Source organism: Bactrocera latifrons, unplaced genomic scaffold, assembly GCF_001853355.1.
Source record: "Bactrocera latifrons isolate USDA-ARS-PBARC rearing strain unplaced genomic scaffold, ASM185335v1 scaffold_866, whole genome shotgun sequence".
Taxonomy (NCBI): domain Eukaryota; kingdom Metazoa; phylum Arthropoda; class Insecta; order Diptera; family Tephritidae; genus Bactrocera; species Bactrocera latifrons.
In genome coordinates, this window is record NW_017537563.1 from 35,730 (window position 1) to 58,217 (window position 22,488).

Here is a 22,488-nt window from a genome sequence, read left to right on the forward strand (position 1 = left end):
AACTAATTTTATCACTAAAGGTACGAAGTGAGGTTAAATTTCTAAAAATTGGCTAGTGGTTTTCTGGTGCTAAAAAATTTACTGTGTTCTTCTGATGCACTTTCTGCTCTCTGTATTATTATATTCATTACTAATATCAAAGATCAACAACCGACCTGATATTCACCCTGCGTCAAATCTTCGAAAAGACCCGCTCATTTCGAAACTGTTTTGATGTCACGAAAATGAGCCGTCTTTATGTCGCGATGTCTGAATTTGGTATTCGAGCATTATTAATACGGCTGTGTAATATGGGAAGGACTCGTCCGAGCTGTTCGATACCAAACGAGGTTTCAGACAAGGCGACTGCTTATCGTGCGACTCCTTCAATCTGCTGCTGGACAAAATAATTCGGGTTGCAAAGCTTAATCGAGCAGGTACAATCTTCAATAAGAGTGTACCACTGGTTCCGCACGCTGATGATATCGATATCAGTGGCCTCAACGCCCGCGCCGTTAGTTCTGCTTTCTCCAGACTGGATAATGAAGCAAAGCACATAGATCTGTCATCAAACAAACAGTCGTCGCACTCGCGACTAGGCTCTCACGTCACTATTGAAATTCATAACTTTGAAGTCCTAGATAATTACGTCTATCTTAGAGCCAGTATCAACACCACCAAAAATGTCAGGTTCTAAATCCAACGCGAACCAAAACAAAACTCTTAAAGTCACTCATTATTCCGTCTTGCTATATGCTGCAGAGGCTTGGACGATGACAACATTTGATGAGTCGTCGTTATGAGTTTTCGAGACAAAAGTTCTGCAAAAATTTATGGTTCTTTGCGCGTTAGCCACGACAAATATCGCATTCGATGGAATGATGAGCTGTATAAAATATACGACGACATTGACATAGTTCAGCGAATTAAAAGACAGCTACTACGCTGGCTAGGCCATGTTTCCCTAATGAACGAAAACGCTCCAGCTCTTAAAGTATTCGACGCAGTAACCACCGGTTGAAGCAGAGGAAGACATCCACTCTGTTAGAAAGACCAGGTGGAGCAGGACCTGGCTTCGTTTGGAATCTCCAATTAGCGCCACCTAGCGAAAAGAAGAAACGACTGTCGCGCTGTTGTTAACTCGGCTATATTTGTAATATACCAATAATATGGTCATAATATTCAAATCAGCTGACTTTATTTAGTGAAGGCTCTTCCATATATACATTTTAATACTCTTTCCACCTGTTGCTAAAAACTATAATAATTTTGTTCACCTAACGGTTGAATGTATCGCCTAAAAATAAGCGATATATGTACATATGAGCTAGCGGTGTATACGCCAGTAAAGAAGAAGACCCTTATCAAAACATAACAAATGTTTTTTTGGCAAATTCAATTTATTTTATTCAAAATATTCTTCTTCTGCTTCAATACAGCTTTTTGCACGGTCCAAAAGCATCTGAAACGAGTGTTTTAGCCAGTATACCGGTGCAAGCCTTTTCATAGGAAAATTCATTTTTCCGAAAAGGAAGAAGTCGCACGGTGCCCATAATTACGGGAGTGGTTAGTGGTTAAAATGTGATTTTTGGTCAAATAATCGGTCACAAGCGTCCTTCGAATGTTGGATTCTGAGCAAATTTTGCGAATGAAACCGTGCACACACCTTTCGTAAGCTCAAATGTTCGGTCAAAATGCGAGAAATCGATGTTTTGGAGATGTTTAATTCCATTTAAATGAATTTGAATGATAATTTTTGATAAATTCACCCACAGTTTCGATGGAATTTCCGGTGATCAACTATTTTGATTGGCAAACATGTTTATCCATAGGACTTAAAATTTCCCGGTGGGAATTAAAATTACAGGGTGGGACCTAAAATTTTCAGGCGGAATAGTCATCGTCGCTGAGCTTTAGGTGACAGGGTGGGTCGCAGGTCGCGGATAGACGGACGGCCTGTAGAAGTAGATTAGTTGCGAAATAAGTTAAAACGAATAAGCAATCCCCGATGAGAACAGGCGGGAGTGCAGGATGCGGTAAAAAAGCCAGCAAGACCGTTGAAACTCCTGCGACAGACGTGTATCGTGCTTGCAAGAGCAAGGGAAGGAAAACTCAAATCTCCAAGTAGTAAAATATGCCCTCTATATCAGGAAGCATATACAAAATTCACTAAATAAAAGTTATCCAGCTAAACCTGAATTACTGCCTAGCTGCGCAAGAGTAGCTTAAACTAACCGTTTTTGAAGAGAAGGTGGACGTAGCTAGCTACACCGTGCGAACAGTGTAAAAACCTAGATAACGGCAAATAGGCCTCCGACATCACCAGCAAATCTGCCATATGGTCGTTTGGAAGTAAAGCTTTTCCGGAAAACTTATTATCAGGAAAGGCCTACTTCACACGAGCCAAGATCTTTGGAATCCACTTTTATGGCTGCTATATACCACTGAGTATCCAACAATGCACGTTTGAAGAGATACTGGATGATCTTGTGCAGGAAATCCTAACAACTACGATTAACGTGGTAGCAGGCGATTTCAACGCATGAGCTTTGGACTGGGGAAGAGTTAGTACGAACAAACGACAAGACGCTCTTCACAAGGCCTGTGCATTGCTCGAAGTGGTGCTGTTAAATACAGAAAATAGGAACACTTTCAAGAAAAAAGTGGTCGGGGATCCGTGATTGACATCAAGTTTGCTAGCATCCCATTGGTACGACCAACATGTTGGGAAGTGTCTGACCTCTCTACGCAAGTGACCACCTAGCCATTATAATGGAGATCGGACAATTCAAGATTGGAATATACACACACACAAAGAAGGCCGAAACCTTCGACAAAGATCTCTTCTGACTTATGCTGGATGACAACATTGGAAATGTAGAAGATACGGAACGACAGGCGGAAATATTGGTGAAGCATATCAGCAAAGTATGCGACGCTGCAATGTGCAGGAAGAAACAAGGTGCTAACACTTACAGACAGAATACTGAAATCGACAGCATGTAATGAATACAAGATCTATGACTCGGCTTAAGGCAATAAGAGTTATTTGTGGATTTCGAACGGTATCGCACGAGGTGGCTGGAGCCATGGCGGGCATCATACCACCGGACATAATGGCATTAGAGATCAAAAGAGTCTACGAGAAATCAAGAAGCGTTTTGAGGCGTCTTACTACATCAGAGCGAAATAAAGAACGGGAGGAAAGTATATGTGAGTAAGAGAGGCGGTAGGACATAGCCAAATATGAAAGGTGGACATATCAGCTAATCAGAAAGGTGAAAACATGGGTGGAGAGAAAGAACAGCGCTTCTGATTACTACCTGAGGCAATTCCTGACCGGACACGGATGCTTCCGACAGTATCTTTATAAATACGGTCACGATAACGGCTCGGAATGTTGATTCTGCAGCATATTTTCTTTTACTGTCCGAAATTCGAAGCAGAAAGATTCGATTTAGAAATTACTATTAACGAACGTGTGATTCCTGAAATTTGTGCACCAAATAATACAAAGCAAAATCGTGTGGAGTAAAGTGAAAAATTGGTCCGTAATTGCTATTCAGGAACTGAGAAAAAGGGAAGGCAACGCAGTAGCGAGAACAGAAGAAGTACAGAAGAGTAGTCCAGAAAGATACGCATGAAGAGCCAATTTTGGCTGAGCCTGGTACTGGTAACGTTGAAACAATTCGTGCACTCTGTTACGAGATATGCAGTCTGCACCATTGGGTAAGAGTTTTACCAATTTTAAAACCAAATTTATTGTTGGTTCTTTGTTCAAACACCATTTTCGCACCTATAACACAAACATACTGACACTTAAAACGCAATAACTTCACTTCCAATCAACGAATTGTAATGAAATTCTCACTGGACAATCGATAAGGATAGCACATTCTAACGCACCAGTCGGCATGCAGAAGACGCTACCACCTGTTTACTTTAAAACGCACCTTGTAATGTTAATAATATGGTCATTATATTCAAACCAGCTGACTTTATTTAGTCAAGGTTGTTCCATATACAAGTATAAATTTTTATACTCTTGCAATCTGTTGCTAAAGAGTGTAATAGTTTTGTTCATCTAACGGTTGTATGCATCACCCAAAACCGAGCGATATATGTATACATGCACTTTTAGGTATATAGAGAAATGATCAGGATGACGAGAAAAGTGGAAATTCGTAAGATGTAACTTGAGTAAAAATTGAGATTTTTCGATAAAACTTGGTATGCGGGATCCTTAGTACATAGAAAATCGCGAGTTACCAGTAGATGAGCCACACTTAYAAATCTCCAGTAACCGAAAACCTATAAAGTGCCATAACTAATCACTAAATTAAGATATAAAACTCTAATTTGGCCAGTGTGAAAAATTGATGAGATGGAAGGATAAACCCCGCTCTCTCCCGATATAAATATTTTTCAAAACTACTGAAAGCACAATAAATCAATAAATGACTCGGGACTCGACCAACCGATTTCGACTAAATGTAGTACGTGGCATTTTCTTCGTATTGTTATATTTCAGTGCATAACACATAACTATTTAAGATAACAGGATACAACTGCCCTTGGATACCGAATATGTGGATCCCAGTATCTATAGCTGACTTTTGACCGAGAATATCGAAATATGTATGTGTAAGATATATAATTGAAATTCATACAGAATCTCTTGCTGATAATATTATTCTGTACATAAACAAGGATGGAAGATGGAGTCATGTGTAGAAGTTCACGCAAGTGATTAAAGTTCTCTGTTCCCCCATTCACTTGGGGGAGGACAGAAATAATCCTTTTACATATGACTAAAGCAGCTCTCGACTTCCGATCTGTGACAAAGTATCCTCTGGCTAGCCTAAAACATCCGTTTGAAGGCGAGCTAAAGTCATATAGCGAAATATCCCCTACATAGGGTTGTGCGCTGGGTTTGGGACCCGCCACGTGAAAAAACACTATCAATGAAATATTTTCAACAGCCTTGGAAGAGAAACCCCCCTTTTGATGATGAYCATGGCAAACGAAATAAGGACTACGAATTGAGGGCATGCACCTGGAATGTCCGGTCCCTTAATTGGGAAGGTGCCGCTGCCCAGCTGGTTGATGTCCTCGTGAAAGTAAACGTTGATATCACCGCGCCGTCCAAAAAATGCGATGGACGGGACAAGGACAGAGACGAGTAAGTTCTTGTGACATGTGTGGGATTCGTGGTGGGAGAGAGACTCCGTCGCCGAGTACAATCATTCACTCCAGTGTATGAACGTCTATTCCAAGCGTAGCCAGGTCCTTCTCCACCTGGTCCTTCCAACGGAGTGGCGGTCTTCCTCTTCCTCTGCTCCCCTGGCAGGTACAGCGTCGAATACTTTCAAAGCTGGAGTGCTTTCGTCCATTCGGACAACATGACCTACCTAGTGTAGCCGCTGTCTTTTAATTCGCTGAACTATGTCAATGTCGTCGTATACCTCGTACAGCTCATCGTTCCATCGAATGCGATATATGCCGTTGCCAATGCGCAAAGGACCATAAATCTTTCGCAGAACTTTTCTCTCGAAAACTCACAACGTCGAGTCATCAATTGTTGTCATCGTCCAAGCCTCTGCACCATATAGCAGGACGGGAATTATGAGTGACTTATAGAGTTTGGTTTTTGTTCGTCGAGAGAGGACTTTRCTTCTCAATTGCCTACTCAGTCCGAAGTAGCACCCGTTGGCAAGAGTTATCCTGGTTGACATTTTTGATGGTGTTTACGCTGGTTCCAAGATAGACGAAATTATCTACGACTTCAAAGTTATGACTGCCAACAGTGACGTGAGAGCCTAGTCGCGAGTAATTGCTATTCGAACTTCTTTATAGTCGGGCAATGGAACGTGTGCTCCATCGTCATCGATTGGGGAATCTGGTTCGCCTTCTCCTGGCATTGTGCGTTCACTGCCATTCAGCAGGCTGGAGAAGTGTTCCCTCCATAATTTAAGTATGCTCTTGACATCGGGGACTAGATCACATCTGGGGGTTCTAAAAGAGTATGCTCCGGTCTTGAAACCTTCTGTAAGCCGCCGCATTTTTTCGTAGAATTTTCGAGCATTACCCCTGCGGGAAAGCTTATCAAGCTCTTCGTACTCAAGTATTTCGGCCTGCTTTTTTTTTTTTTGGTCTGCAAATGCGCTTCGCTTCCCTCTTCAACTCTCGTTATCTGTTGTAGTCAATCGTAACGTTGAGAGGTAGGCAACCTGTTATCTGATTGCAGCCTGGGGAAGAGGAAGACTTCAACTCCGTTTTAAGGACTAGGTGGAGAAGGACTTGGCTACGCTTGAAATCTCCAATTGGCGCCACGTAGCGAAAAGAAGAAACGACTGGCGCGCTGTTGTTAACTCGGTTATAATCGCGTAAGCGGTGTCTACGCAATTAAGAAAGAAGACAATATAAACAATGGATTGAATATTAAGATTTTCGAACTTCCAAGAGACCTTGCGCTGAAAATATGAGCCAACATTTGAGTTATTCCAATGAAAATTACAAAACATGTTTTACTTATAACAGCAAATTTTTTTCCTTAAAATAGATACAATTAGGCGAAAACTTGTTCTAGCCCTCATATAACTAGCATATATCAGGACTTTCGAGCATCTGACTGACTTTACTCCGTGAGATTTGTATGCGAGGTACATTCTTCAATGTCATAGTATCAGTTAATAGATAAAATCGGTTCGGTACTACCATAACTCCCATATACGACGTGCAATGATTTTCGCTTATCTAACAAATCTTATGCCGAAATTCTCGGTCAGTGTATGCATAAGTTATATAGAATATATATGTACTATACAAGTTGCAAGAGTATAAAATGTTCGGTTGCACCCGAACTTAGCACTTTCTTACCTGTCTCATTCAAATTTCTTAACTATTCCGGCCGCAATCGACAGCTGTATTTTCTGATTCCTATTTTAAAATATTTTTAGGATTCTAAACAAACAAATAAATTTTTTTCTTTATTAATATACAATTTTTACAGAATTAATATTCATTGTATTATTCTAATAATTACTATTAACAAAATTATAGTTTAACGTAAATATTTAATACAAATATATTTTATATCTTAAAGGGAGAAAAAGATTAACTATATAAAAATGATAATAATATCTAAAAGAAAAGAATAATATTATCGGATAATTTAAAATATAAAGCAAACATTTGTTTTCACATATTATATCGAATTGTGTAGATCGCCTAAATGCATAAAACACATGCATATGTATGTATGTATGTAATTATTTTCGCGTATTATGTTGGACTTAACATTTAGCTTAACATATAGAAAGCTACATACTTCAAGCGACATCTGCATAATTTTAAAATACACATTCTTATGGACAGAGTTATTCAGACAGCTGCACGACTACATAACTGTGTCTATAAGAACGTATGTATTTTAACATTTGACAGATGTCGCTTGAAGTCTGTCGCTCTCTATCAGTTCAACACAACACACTTATTTTCATATATTTACTTATATTTGTGCTTCTGATGATATTGCTGCCGCTGATATTTCAAATTCTGTCCTGATTTCCAATGCTATAGAAACAAACGAAGTAATTATTTGCAAAGTATTGTTAAATAATCACATAAAATGTATCCACTTAGCTTCTTGTTATACGAGCGCGAATGACATGCATCTTTTTATGGTTATTTTGTTATAACCTTTTTGGGATTTTCTTTTCACTATTGACAATATTGGTCTCTTATGTCGCTCATTATCGACGAATTCTCTTTTGGTATCTATTTGTGCGTTCACACGATAGAAAATTTTTCGCAAATGTTTGTGCTCGGCTACGCGACACTTAGAAGATTGCATAGTTAATTTTATGTTTGCCTCACATTTGAATAAAAGGAAATACCATGAATGTGGTAGAAGATTATGTATAATACCCGCTATTTATATTTTCAATAAAAATACTTAATTTGGAAATTCCTTATGTATGTATTGAAGCCGCTAATTATATGTTTAAGGCCAAATTTATGACGGGGAATATCCTATTCTTTTGGAGAGTAATAAAAGTCCGCAATTTTGTTTTTCTAAATTGTTTCTAGTTATTATAAAATATTTATGAGTTAATTACATTTCTTGCTTTAGATAAAATGATATTCGAATTGCAGTTAAAACAAATAAAAATGAAAGCGTCTTAATACTTTTATGTAAATGTAAGACAGTAAAAGTAACTTCATTTTTTATTAAAATTAATATGTATATAACACTTAATATTTCTAAAAGTTATTAAATGGTCAGTAGGGTAATCTGGACTGTTTTTAGATATTTTTTTCATAGAAATTTTTATTCTACAATAGAACTTTTTTCACATATCATGAGGTATATCGTGGAGTATAAACAAAATTTTTCCGGAATTTTTTTAATAGGTTGTCGAAAAGGTCTTCCGGTGCCCAACTCTTGATCGATGGTACGGCTGCTACTCTCTTTCAACCAAATCTTCCGGAGCGTGGCGCATCTTCGACCACCTCTACACCAGAACGAAAACGTTGAAACCATCGTTGTGCGGTGGAAATGGAAACTGTATCGGGTCCATAAACTGCAATTTTATTGGCGACTTGAGATGCATTTTTGCCTTTATCGTAGTAGTACTATACAATATGCCGTATTTTCTCTTTATTTTGCTCCACGCTATAACTCACGAACGACTTAAAAGAAACGACAATCAATCAAACACGTATTAGCGCCTGAAATGAGCTTTCCAAAAAGGTATAGCATGACCCGATGCAACGAATAAAACTGGAACTAGGCGCTCTCAGCGCCACTAGCGAAAATACTGCAAGACTTTTTTGACAACCGAATATAACATCTGTCTGATGAATGAGATGCGTTTTTTCACTGGCTCATACGATTTCTCATGTTTGTAGAAATCACAAACACAAACCCAATTTATTCTTAAAAAGTACGTAAATGGTTAACGTCCCTACTAAAATCATGAAAAAATGTTGATAAATAAAAACGTAATTAACGTGTTTTTTTTTTTAATTTTGCCCCATGCTTCTTTATATACATTTTGTCATAACATTGTCAATAAATTATAAATAATTATGAATAGTAGGGAAGTTATTCTGGCGTTTTGTGAACATTTAAAACAAAATTAAGCAAATCGGTTGAGTAGTTCGACCGGAATTATGTTCGCCAGTTTAAAAATATGTGTTTTGAGAAAAACGCGTTTAAAGTTTGAGGTGTGCACTCCGAGCGCTCCGAATGTCGAGCGGTATTATTATTTTTAAGTCTTTTTCGAAAGCTTCCAATGATAAAGTGGGTTTCTTCATTAATTCTTAGGGTATAAAGGAACAGAAAAGACAAAAATAAAAATAAAAATAAATTGAAAAAATATTACCCCACTGACCCCTAAATTTTGACACACATACATTATCATATACTAAACATTGGTAACAAAATTCAAAATAATTTAATTTATTTTTAGGATTTCAAAATAAGAAAGAAAAACTCAGGTGCAGCTGCAGCGTTACAGCATATTATTTAGATATAGATAACTTTTTATTCGCACATATATGTATATCTACAAATAAAATATTGTACGAATTATTTAAACATAAATATGTATATATTTTTTTATTCATACTCAGAAGGAGTGTAAAATGTAAGTAAAATGTGAAAAGAACGTAAGTTTCAAATATGAAAAAATATGTAATAGATAAATATTTATATTTATAATAGATAACTATTGAAATTACATTTCAATAAAATAATAGCAAAATTTCTTTAAAAATATTGAGTTGAACATAACATACGCAGCGGTTTGCGCGTTTCTAGGTTTCCTTTCATACATCACAAATTTGTGAGGAAATTGCGAGTATTTGAGCTTTTGAAATCTTCTTAGCAGAAAATCTTACAATGGTGAGGTTGGTGCATTTTATGAAGACATTAGAATAGTTCTGTCAGTTTACTATTCTATGTGCTTCGTATTTCTATATACACTGAAATTTATTTCGTTTCTTCGATAGACATTGATTTTCACAGTTTTATGAGCAAAGGCTGTGCCAATGGTGAAATTTTTTTCTCTGCTAATTTGGGTTGAAAAATTTCCTATGGCGTAAACGAATTTTACATTGTACTATCAAATAGAAAGTAAAATTTTGACAGTTAAAGTTAAAAAAAATACAATTGCGTTTTTGGAATGTTTCCTTGTTATTTAAAAATATAATCCCAAATTAATTAAATGAAAAACAAAAGCTTTGCTTGTTAATAACAATACTTAATTCATTACTACTGCTAGATTACATATACATACAAACATATAAAACCAGTGGCAATACGACGAATTTACCTACACATCTAAAAAATAAGCATCACCATGCGTTTTTGCGACTTAAAAATAAAAACGCAAGGTCAAGTGAAATGAATATTACACCAAGAACCAGTTCACCCGTTTCGTTTACTAATTCAGCTAGTACCATTACTAATAAACCTGCTGAGATAGAAAATAACCTCATGGAATTGTCTGCATCTGCGATTTACGATGATACCAGTGTAAGTATTTCATTTGTGTAACTTTGTAGCTTTAGAATCTAAATATTTGTTCTTGTTCATAACCAATAAGCAGTCAACTAATAATATGTAATTACATTTTAGTGTTTTCACTTAATACTATTTATGACGACAAGTGTACTGAAATATATATAGGGTGGCTGATGGATTTTGCTACATTAAGAAACTCAAATATTTTTTTTTTTTAGTGTATGGAATTCATTTTTCTTTTATTCATGTTAAAGCTCATTCAATGTTATCAAATATAGTTTAATTAGTTTTAAAAATAATGGAATTTTTAGTTCATAAGTATGTTTTAATTTTATTATTTTTCTCAATTTAGCAGAGGGTCATAAAAAAAGGCAAATAAATCAAGTTTGGTCTACATGATTTGCAAAGACAAAATGCCTCTATCTTCTGTGAAAAAATCAGGATTGATAAGATTGATGAGCGTCATTTGGTTTCATCACGAACTACAGTAAACGAACTATAATATAAAATTACTATATTATCCTTTTTATTTTTAAATGATATTTTATTATTCATTTCTCATTACAGATAGTTGGCTTAATGGAACAACGATATGCCACTACCAAAGCCAMTGTAAAACAAAAATTAAGTGAGATAAATAATAGTGCTTTAACAAGTGATATATTAACTCTTACGAACTCGACATGAAGTTTCATCGCAGTAACAGCGCATTTTCTTAACACTGCAAATAACTGCACTCCTGAATCTGAACATGAGATGGTGATATTGACAGCACGAAGAAAGTATAAGGTAAGTAAAGTATAAAATAAATGCATCAAATAAAAAAAAAAAAAAAAATAGTAAGTTATAAAAAATTTCATAAAGTCGACTAATATTGGTGTTCTTTCCTGCAGTCACACACAGCTGATTATATAAAAGAATGCTTCGAAAATATTACCGACGATTTTTCAATAGAAAAGGATTGCATCTTATCCATTACCACTGATGGTGGTGCTAACATGGTTGCTGCAGTGAAGAAATTTTTGGAATATGGAAAAAGAATTCCTTGCATTTCACATTTGTAGAATTTAATAGTAGATGGCGCAATAGAAGATAATGCACCAGTTCTTCAAGTTGCCAATCATGTCAAAGCCATTGTCACATAATTTAAACAATCTGTGAACGCAATGGATGATTTGCGAGCAGAACAAGAGGGACAAAAAAATGAGGGAGAAGTATTAACACTTATACAATCAGTAAGCACAAGGTTGAAAATGATGATAGATATTGCTGCAGCTTCAGCAAACTGTTTACTTTTAACTTCAACCAGTGATGGTATGCCTAGCGAACTAAAGCAATATCTAGATCAGACTATAATACCCAGAAAAGAGAAAGAGCTCTAAAATATTTGATATCGCCTGGGTCCTCGGTTTCCCCAGAGAGAGTGGCGTCTGCTGTAAATCTCGCAGTACCCAATAACAGAAGTCGGCTGACAGCCGAGCACGTAAATCAAAGAGTTTTTCTTATGTCTGTATCACATAAATATTCTTCTTCTTCTTAATTGGCGTAGAGATCGCTTACGCGATGTCGTTTCTTCTTTTCGCTACCTGGCGCTAATTGGATATTCCAAGCGTAGCCAGGTCCTTCTCCACCTGGTCCTTTCAAGAGAGTGGAGGTCTTCCTCTTYCTCTGCTTCCCCCGGCGGGTACAGCGTGGAATACTTTTAGAGCTGAAGTGTTTTCATCCATTCGGAGAACATGACCTACCTAATATAGCCACTGTCTTTAATTGGCTGAACTATGTCAATGTCGTCATATATCTCATACAGCTCACCGTTCCATCCAATGCGATATTCGCCGTGGCCAACGCGCAACGAACCATAAATCCTTCACAGAACTTTTGTTTCGAAAACTCACAACGTCGACTCATCAGTAGTTGTCATTGTCCAAGCCTCTGCACCATATAGCAGGACGGGAATTATGAGTGACTTATAGAGTTTGGTTTTTGTTCGTCGAGAGAGGACTTTRCTTCTCAATTGCCTACTCAGTCCGAAGTAGCACTTTTTGGTAAGAGTTATCCGGTGTTGGATTTCCGGGCTAACATTGTTGGTGGTATTTACGCTGGTTTCAAGACAGACGAAATTATCTACGACTTCAAAGTTATGACTGTCAACAGTGACGTGAGAGCATAGTCGCTAGTGCGACGACTGTTTGTTTGATGACAGGTGATATGTCATCTTGCCCTCGTTCACTGGCAGACCCATTTGTTTTGCTTCCTTGTCCAGTYTGGAGAAAGCAGAACTAACGGCGTGGGTGTTGAGGCCGATGATATCAATATCATCGGCATACGCCAACAGCTGTACACTCTTATAGAAGATGGTACCTTCTCTATTTAGTTCTGCAGCTCGAACTATTTTCTCCAGAAGCAGGTTGAAAAAGTCCCACGATAAGGAATCGCCTTGTCTGAAACCTCGTTTGGTATCGAACGGCTCGGAGAGGTCCTTCCCGCCTCTGATGAAGCTTTTGGTGCTGCTCAACGTCAGTTTACACAGTCGTATTCGTTTTGCAGGAATACCAAATTCAGACATCGCGGCATAAAGGCAGCTCCTTTTCGTGCTGTTGAAAACAGCTTTGAAATCGGCGAAGAGGTGGTGAGTGTCGATTCTCTCTTCACGGGCCTTTTCCAAGATTTGGCGCATGGTGAATATCTGGTCGGTTGTTGATTTTCTAGGTCTGAAGCCACACTCATAAGGTCCAATCAGTTTGTTGACGGTGGGCTTTAATCTTTCACACAATCGCTCGATAAAACCTTATATGTAATGTTGAGGAGGTAGGTGGCGCAAATTGTAGGGTCTCCTGTTTTTTGGATTGGGCATAGTACACTTAAATTGAAATCGTTGGGCATGCTTTCGTCCGACCATACTTTACAAAGAAGCTGATGCATGCTCCTTATCAGTTCTTCGCCACCGTGTTTGAACAGCTCGACCGGCAATACATCGATCCCCGCCGCTTTGTAGTTTTTCAGGCGGGTAATTGCTATTCGAAGTTCTTCCTGGTCGGTGCTCCATCGTCATCGATTGAGGAATCGGGTTCGCCTTCTTCTGTCGTTGTGCGTTCACTGCCATTCAGCAGGCTGGAGAAGTGTTCCCTCCATGATTTAAGTATGCTCTGGGCATCGGTGACTAGATCACCTTTGGGGGTTCTAAAAGAGTATCACAGAAATATTGGTTTGATTAATAAATAACTAATATTTTAATTGTTGTTCTTGATTTATTAAAAATTATGTCTATTGATTAGTATTTATCTCGTAATGTGAAATGATTAAAGTAGATTAGGCCTTTTTTTTCATATCATACCGATATATCGATACTTTTATATAAAAATATCAATATTGATATATTCAAAAATTACCGATACTTTATTCCATTTCCGACATTACTAGTTCTACACAGCACTGCTCAGATGGGTTACCAAAAACTGCATGCGTACGATGACCTAGAGGTGATGCCTCGGAGGCGGAAAATACTGACATCGGTTCCGGCGGCGGGTCAGGAAGGTTTGACGGCACAATAAATGGTAGAAAGAGTGGATGGAACTAGTGTAAAATGGCAACTGAGGGAGAGCAAATCACCAACTGAAGCAAGGGCCCTAATATTGGAAAGTGTAGAAGGGATAACATTCCGCTAGGAGAACTGAGGCATATTATTCCAAATGCACCTGAGAAAAACAAGGTCTATATAAGCAATCGTTAAAGGCGCAAACATTTTAGGGCGGTATTTTGATAACTTTTCTCTACATATTTTTTATTTAAATAAAATAATTTACAACATGTCTTCATTTATATCATATGTATATAAGAAGATCTGATTCCGCGSCTTCGCTCGCGTGTTATTTGGAACTGGGCGTTGTTGTCAAAGATATCATGCGCTTATCTCAAATTCTGTTGGATTTGTAATGAAAGTCTGTTCATTCGTTCGTTGTGTGTTCAAAAACCGCCTGGTTCACGAACAATAATCAGTATAATTCATAAGCATATGTGTATAAACAAATATTACTGAAATTTTGTTGGGTGTTTTTTTAAGTAAAAAATTATTCAAATAATTCTTCCATGAACATTCAACACAGCTTAGTTTGAAATATAATTTTATATATCGTCGGCTTAAGGTGCTAAGTGCCATTTTTGAATTAATAAATAATAAAAAAAAACTGAATAAAAATTTAAGTTCAAAATTTTTGTTTTATTTTTCTAACACAGTTTTGTCAACTGTTATATTTCATTTAAGTACCAAAAAAAATATATAATAAAAAATTTAATGAGCGCCTGTATATAGGCCTTTTTTGGACTTAGCACATTTTCGAAAAAGAAATATTGCCGTTTTTTTGCAAATTTTTATCACAAAAAAATATTATACAGTCTTACTTCGTTGCTGTCGTTTAAAGGAATACATAAGTACTTAAATGGAAAATCTTTGTTTAAGTCTTAAACTTTAAGGTACCACAAAAAGTTAATATATCAGTTCAGTCTTAATTCATTGCTGTTTGGAAATTATAAATTAAGCGATATTCTGCTGCTACATTAACAATTCGGTGTTTAATAACACTCTCGATAACTGAATGTACGCTGTCAGCTTTCATTTGGGTGTGCCCCGTTTCTAGTATTTTTTGCTCAATTATTACGCCATGTTTAATAGATGTATTGAGCAATGCGTTACTCATAGAAACATTCCTATTCTGGTACATACATCCATCAAAATAAAGAACAATTTTCGTAGCAGCTGCATTCTCGGTAAGATTTGGAATTATTTTATTCTCGATGAAGTACACCCAATGTTAGCAAATCCTTCGGCAGATAATCCACCTTCTACTTCGTTCCATATGAAGCAATAAGCATCATGATTTATCAAATTGTAAAACACCAAATYGTGGACTTGCAACTTCGTGCGGTAATAAAGGCTGCTTACTTGGGATTTTGGTGCCATTAAGACCGCTTGCAGATCAATAGTAAACACGAAGGTTTCTTCGATTTTGTCCTTTTCTTTCTCTTCCCTAGCTTYATGTTTTTTTGCCTGGTGAAGATTGTAGACGTCATCCAAAATATCTCCCACAGTATGTCGCGCACAGATTTCACACTGATCTTTTTTAGGGAAGAATAGACCAAGCTTTTGATCMGCAAAGGCGTTATAAAATGCTGAAATAGAGAGTGGTGGTTTTCCATGTACATTACACCAATCCTCTACGTAAAATTCGAAGAGTTGTCCTTTTGACGACCATTCTGGTAAAAGTTTTTGTTTTTTTGAGTTGTTGCACGGCAGTAATGTGATTCCGTGGTTGGCAGAGAATTGAAAAACGAATTTAGAGATTCCGTGCAATGCTACAATTTTGTTGTGGTGCGTTCTCTGTAGTGTTTCTTGAAATCGTAGGCTGCTTAACCCAATTTAGCACCGTACGTCTGCCAATAGTAAGAGTGTTCAAGAAGAATTTTCTGCAAACTTTAACTCGACTTTTACATGGTTTTGAAATGTTAGACTCCTTCAGCTCTTGTGTTTATCTTTGCAATTTCGCATTCTTGCAGGAGTTGTTACCTAAATTAATATATTGTCTTTGGTCTTCAGTAATTTTTGCACAGTGGAGAGCAGCAGAACTAGTGGCTTTTTTACAGCTACATCGCTCTCCAATGACTTTTGCATTTCTAACTCTTCGATGATTCCACAGGCCATTCCCTTTCGGTAAATTCAGCCTCCACGAGGAAACATCCCCAAATGGGCTGAGGCTGCTTGACTTCGCCGGGGACGGAAATATGGTTATTTGAAGTACTAGATTCCAACATAAGAAAATACATCAAGCTGCCTGGCTGTCTCCGGATCGAAACACCACCAACCAGATGGATCATGTTATGATAGATGGAAGACACGACTCCAGTGTTCTGCGCAGCAAACAACGCACGTCAACAAATACAAGGAAGGTTCGACGTCGAGAAGCTGCAATTACAACAGAGAGCCGAACAATTTTCTACTCGGCTTGCACTCCTGGTCTGAGAGCAGTCGTCAACAAATCGGTATAAGAGAATTGTGGGACGGCATTTCAAGCTCCTTACGTACAGCTGCCACCGAAACCATTGGTTTTCGGAAAATGCAAAGAATAGCTGGTACAACGAGGAGTGCCGTGTCACAGCGAAGAGAAACAAGATTACTTACCCCGCAACTTAACGATCGACCACAACACGTAGAGGATTGGATAGGTACCGAAAGTTGAAGGGGGAGGCAAGACGCATTTGCAGGCAGAAAAAGAGAGAGACCGAAATACGTGAGTACGAAAAGCTTGACAAGCTGTCCGACAAGGGTAATGCTAGAAAATTCTACGAAAAGGTTCGGCGACAAACAGGTTTCAAGGCCGCATACTCTTGTAGAACTCAAAGAGATGATCTAGTAACGCAGAGGTGGGCATATTCGCTTTCAGTGGCATTTTGCACCGTTCGTGCACATTTTGACATGACGGGATCATTTCAGCTGCTTTCTAAATGCATTCTTTAATGAAATATCCATCGAAAAATTAGTGGTTACTTAAAACCATTTTAAGTGTAATCGGATAACTAACATGGATTGCACCGTTACTTTTAAGAGAACACTCCTAAAAGTGCAAATTCCAGGTAATACCATATTTGGAACAACTTAATAACTAACAAACTTCTGCTTAAATGTTGTCATAAGTTAATAAAAAATCGGTACGGGATTCACCTGTATACCGATGATATTCTTCGTGTTGCGTTCCGGATCGGATAAAGTAGAAAACAGATCGAGAAGAGTTGTAATTGGAAAATCTCAAGTCACTATTGGTAGCGATGATAATACACCAAAAAGAATGCGAGAGGCATCAGGCTTTTTACCACCCACAAAAAAATTTTTGTTTCATTTTATCTTTATTAAAGTTTATACGAACACACCAGCCCGATTTGCAAAAATAAAAAAACACTTCTTTTATCTTATTATTTAAACTTTTATTCTTCACAACCGCACGCTCTCGTTTTCTACAAGTAAGTAAGCTGGGTACGCATGTGCATACAAATATAAAGTAAAAACGTTCTTGTGCAGAGAGGAAGAGAACAAAGAGAAGAGAGAGCTTTGCCTCTCTCTGTGATCTTCATTGTTCATCCCTTCTTCATTGGTCATCCCCCTTCCACACACACAAAATGTGTATGTGTACAAGTGTGACTTTTGGTATTCTCAACAAAAATAAAAAAATAAAAAACGTAGCTGAAAACTATAGCTGAATCTAAGCCATTGCGCAGCAGCACAAGATTTGCTAGGCCAGACATTCATAGAATAGTACATTGACGTCGCCATCATCCGGAAAGTGGATTGCAGACAAATCTGGCATGGCAGCAATATGGTCCTGTAAAGGGCAACCTTTCAAGACCTACTGCAGAGAGAAACATAGTTGCTTCACATCGGCGAATATTCAGGGGATTTATTTTGTAGGTTGCTCTGCTCGTCCCAGCGCAGCAATCACAGAATTCGAAGATTTCCTTTTAATAGCGCAAACAGCCAAAAACGTAGACCCGTGGCCCGTGTCAGCTGATAGGACCTCTCTTATGGGCGCGCAATGTAAGTGAACAGCGAAAAAGGCTACTCCCTTTTGTCTTTGCAGTAGGAATCCATGGTCTTTGGATTTTTGCCGTAGGAGCGTGTTAGCTGATTGCTCTCTCACAACGCAGGGTCGCAAATCTCGATATGCTGTAGTAATTATATAAGTTGTTTTCAATATGTTTGAAATTTTCTTAAAATAACTCAAAATCAGTGTCGAATTTGTAAATATAATAATAAACTATTTTTAATAGTTTGTTTTCAGTTTTGAGATTTAATATTACGAAAAATTGTAATTGAAAACTTAGATGTGTACAAAACTATATATGCGCACTGAACAATGGCAAAAAATTAAAACAAACAAAGATGGCAGATTTTACCACGGGCTCAACTTTTTACACACTTTTCTAGCTCAGGAAGGCAAAGGAACAAAGGGTGGCGCTTGTTTGTCTGTTTCAGCAGATGTGCAAATCACTGCGGTCGGCTAATTCATGAATATCTGAGTCAAACGCAATTAACAATAATGAACACCGGAACTCGAAATACTTACCAAAAAGGCAATAAAGGATCCATAATTGACATTATGTTTGCAAACGATTCGCTGAACAGGAACATTATGTGGGCGATATCTGACATATACACAAACAGTGATCATATGACAATTCTTCTTCTTAACTGGCGTAGATACCACTTACGCGATTATAGCCGAGTTAACAACAGCGCGCCAGACGTTTCTTCTTTTAGCTAGGCGGCGCTAATTGGATATTCCAAGCGTAGCTAGGTCCCTCTCCATTTGGTCCTTCCAAAGGAGTGGATGTCTTCCTCTTCTACTTTTTCCCCCGGCGGGTACAGCGTCGAATACTTTCAGAGCTGGAGTGTTTTCGTCCATTCGGGTAACATGACCTGGCCAGCGCAGCCGCTGTATTTTAATTTGCTGAACTATGTCAATGTCGTCATATATCTCGTACAGCTCATCGTTCCATCGAAAGCGATATTCAGCGGGGCCAACGCGAAAAGGACCATAAATCTTTCGCAGAACTTTTCTCTCGAAAACTCGCAACGCCGACTCATCCGATGTTGTCATCGTCCAAGCCTCTGCTCCATATAGCAGGACGGGTATTATGAGTGACTTATAGAGTTTGGTTTATGTTTTTCGAGAGAGGACTTCCTTCTCAATTGCCTACTCAGTCCGAAGTAGTACCTGTTGGCAAGAGTTATCCTGCGTTGTATTTCTAGGCTGACATTGTTGGTGGTGTTTACGCTGGTTCCAAGATAGACGATATTATCTACAACTTCAAAGCTATGACTGTCAACAGTGACGGAGTGCCAAGTCGCGAGTGCGACGACTGTTTGTTTGACGACAGGAGATTTTGATATCAATATCATCGGCATACGCCAACAGCTGTACACTCTTATAGAAGATGGTACTTTCTCTATTTAGTTCTGCAGCTCGAACTATTTTCTCCAGAAGCAGGTTGCACGATAAGGAATCGTCTTGTCTGAAACCTCGTTTGGTATGGAACGGCTCGGAGAGGTCCTTTCCGATTCTGACGGAGCTTTTGGTGCTGCTCAATGTCAGTTTAGACAGTCGTATTAGTTTTGCAGGGATAAAAAATTCGGATATGGCGGCATAAAGGCAGCTCCTTTTCGTGCTGTCAAAAGCAGCTTCGATTCTCCTTTCACGGGTTTTTCCAAGATTTGGCGCATGGTGAATATCTGGTCGGTTGTTGATTTTCCAGGTCTGAGGCCACTCTGATAAGGTCCAATCAGTTTGTTGACGGTGGGCTTTAATCCTTCACACAATACGCTCGATAGAACGTTATATGTAATTTTGAGGATGCTTATCCGCTGGGCATGCTTTTGTCCGACTATATTTAACAAAGAAGCTGATGCATGCTCCTTATCAGTTTTTCGCCACCGTGTTTGAATAGCTCGGCCGGCAATCCATCGGACCCCGCCGTTTTGTTGTTCTTCAGGCGGATAATTGCTATTCGAACTTCGGGTGCGAATCTTGGCTGCAACAAGATAGTGGTCCGAGTCGATGTTAGGACCTCGGAGCGCACGCACATCTAAAACACTGGAGACGTGTCTTCCGCCTATCACAACATGATCGATCTAGTTGATGGTTTTTCGATCCGGAGACAGCCAGGTAGCTTGATGTATCTTTTTTTGCTGGAATCTAGTACTACAGATAACCATATTTCGGGCCCCGGCGAAGTCGATCAGCCTCTACCCATTTGGGGATGTTTCCTCGTGGAGGCTGAATTTACTGACCGTAGAGTCAAAGATACCTTCTTTGCCCACCCTGGCGTTAAAGTCGCCAAGCACGATTTTGACATCGTGGCGGAACAGCTCACATAAGTGCTTTCCAAGCACTCAAAAAAGGCTTCTTTGTTCACATCGTCCTTCTCTTTCGTCGGGGCGTGGGCGCAAATCAGAGTTATGTTGAAGAACATCGCTTTGATGCGGATTGTGGCTAGACGCTCATTCACCGGAGTGAATGCTAGTACTCGGTGACGGAGTCTCTCTCCACCACTAATCCCACACTAAACTTGCGCTCCTTTATATGGCCGCTGTAGTAAATGCTACAAGGATCTACTCGTCTCAGCCCTTGTCAAGTCCATCGCATTTCGTGAGCAGCGGTGATGTCAGCCTTTATTTTTACGAGGACATCAACCAGCTGGCCTTCCCACTTTAGCTCGCCTTCAAACGGATGTTCTTAGGCTACCCAGAGGATACTTGGTCAAGGACCGGAAGTCGTGAGCTGCTTGAGTCATATGTAAAAGAATCGTTTGTGGCCACTCCCAAGTGAATGGCGATCAGAGAACTTCCTCACTTGCGTGAACTTCGCGCAATAAAGGAGACTAAAACGTCTTCTCCCTTCCTCGATATAATACTTAGCCGGTGGTTCCATGAGAGAGTCTTGAGTTGGGAGTAGGTTAGGTTTAGCGGATTACAATTCCGTACTTCGGCTTTCGAATCTTCCCTCTGCTATAAAAAAACGCTAGAATACACATTGCGTACATCAACATTCTTTTTTTTATACATTCGATCTAAAGGAGTTACGGCACCTCCTTCGATCTCCCAGCGGTCCGGTTGCAAATTACATCCACCCCGCTCCCTACATTCGTATTTCAAACCTAACTTTATATTTTTTACAATTAATAATTAATCCATTAATCCCAAATTTGGGCTGCAATTATACATGGTCCTTCCCGCCATAGTGACAGACACTATGGAATTTTAAGGAAATAAATGCAACTAATTTTTGCGATCAACTAATCACATATCCAAAAAACCACAATAATAACTGGGTGGTAACTATAAAAGTTCTGACTATAAAAAGAACAACACATGTATAAAGAAAAAATAATAATATTTCAACATCTAACGGGACTAACGCGAATACCCAATGTGACCTAGACCCGCGGCTTCTCGATCACCAGCATCGGAAAATCTTTCTCGAAAGTGGAGTCTCATCGCCTATCCCATCCCCATTAAATGATTGTACATTTTAACCCGTGTGCATTTTTATTAAAGAATCGTTAAAGTGGTTAGAAGTTTTCTGTGCACATTTAAGTAGCAAATTATTCATGGTCCTTCGAGCCATTCCGAATGGCACTATTACATTCGTCCAAGAAAACAAAATATACATTAAAATCGTGATGACAAAATTAAAAAAAATGGTAAAACAAACTACACACAAAAATAAAACAAAAACCGGAGTATTGCGGTGAAGTGATAAAACTAATAACTAATAACTTTACATACATTTGTAACATATACAACAAATAGACAAAAAACAAAAAAGTGCAGTGGAACAAAACAAAAAAAAAATCGTAAATATAACAAAAACAAAGAGTCAAAAGAGCAAATGTGCAAAAACCAAAACTGCAGTGACAAAAACAAAATATACAAAACTTTACAAACACAAAAAAACCTAAATTGGCCGCGAAAAATGAAAGTAATAAAACAAACATAAAAACAACAGAGAGAATATCGGGCGCGTAACCTTAAAGCACAACAACGCACAAAACGTGTTAAACACAAAATAAAATATATAACAAATTAAGCGGGCGCGAATCTAAAACAACATAAAAAAAAATTTCAAAAAACAAAAAACGCTAAACCAAAGACAACCAACTGGAAGCGGTGGAAAAAGAGTTGACATCAGAAGCCCGAATACAAACAAACAACATTGCATGTCAAACCAGCGGGAAACGGTTCGGAGAGGAGCACATACATATATGCATCTACAAAGCCCTTGAAGTTATCAAGTGAGCGTATCAAGTCCTTTAATATATAATATGTACACATATCTTCTTCTTCTTGATTGGCGTAGACACCGCTTACGCGATTATAGCCGAGTTAACAACAGCGCGCCAGTCGTTTCTTCTTTTCGCTACGTGGCGCAAGTTAG

General features: G+C 38.3%; 1 protein-coding gene and 1 long non-coding RNA gene across 2 annotated transcripts in view; one reads left to right on the plus strand and one right to left on the minus strand.

Annotated features, from left to right (window-relative positions):
- The first annotated feature begins 10,878 nt into the window (after nucleotides 1-10,878).
- On the plus strand, nucleotides 10,879-14,547 carry LOC108977303. The gene is made up of 3 exons (XR_001994022.1): nucleotides 10,879-10,997; nucleotides 11,078-11,299; nucleotides 13,931-14,547. It is a non-coding gene; the product is annotated as an uncharacterized LOC108977303 (long non-coding RNA).
- Nucleotides 14,548-17,787: 3,240 nt separating this feature from the next.
- The window catches only part of LOC108977301, a 15,340-nt gene continuing 10,639 nt past the window's right edge, over nucleotides 17,788-22,488 (minus strand). Inside the window, exon 3 of the mRNA XM_018946913.1 lies at nucleotides 17,788-17,901. Within this exon, the coding sequence (XP_018802458.1) occupies nucleotides 17,788-17,901 (114 nt within the window). The remainder of the gene's footprint in view (nucleotides 17,902-22,488) is intronic.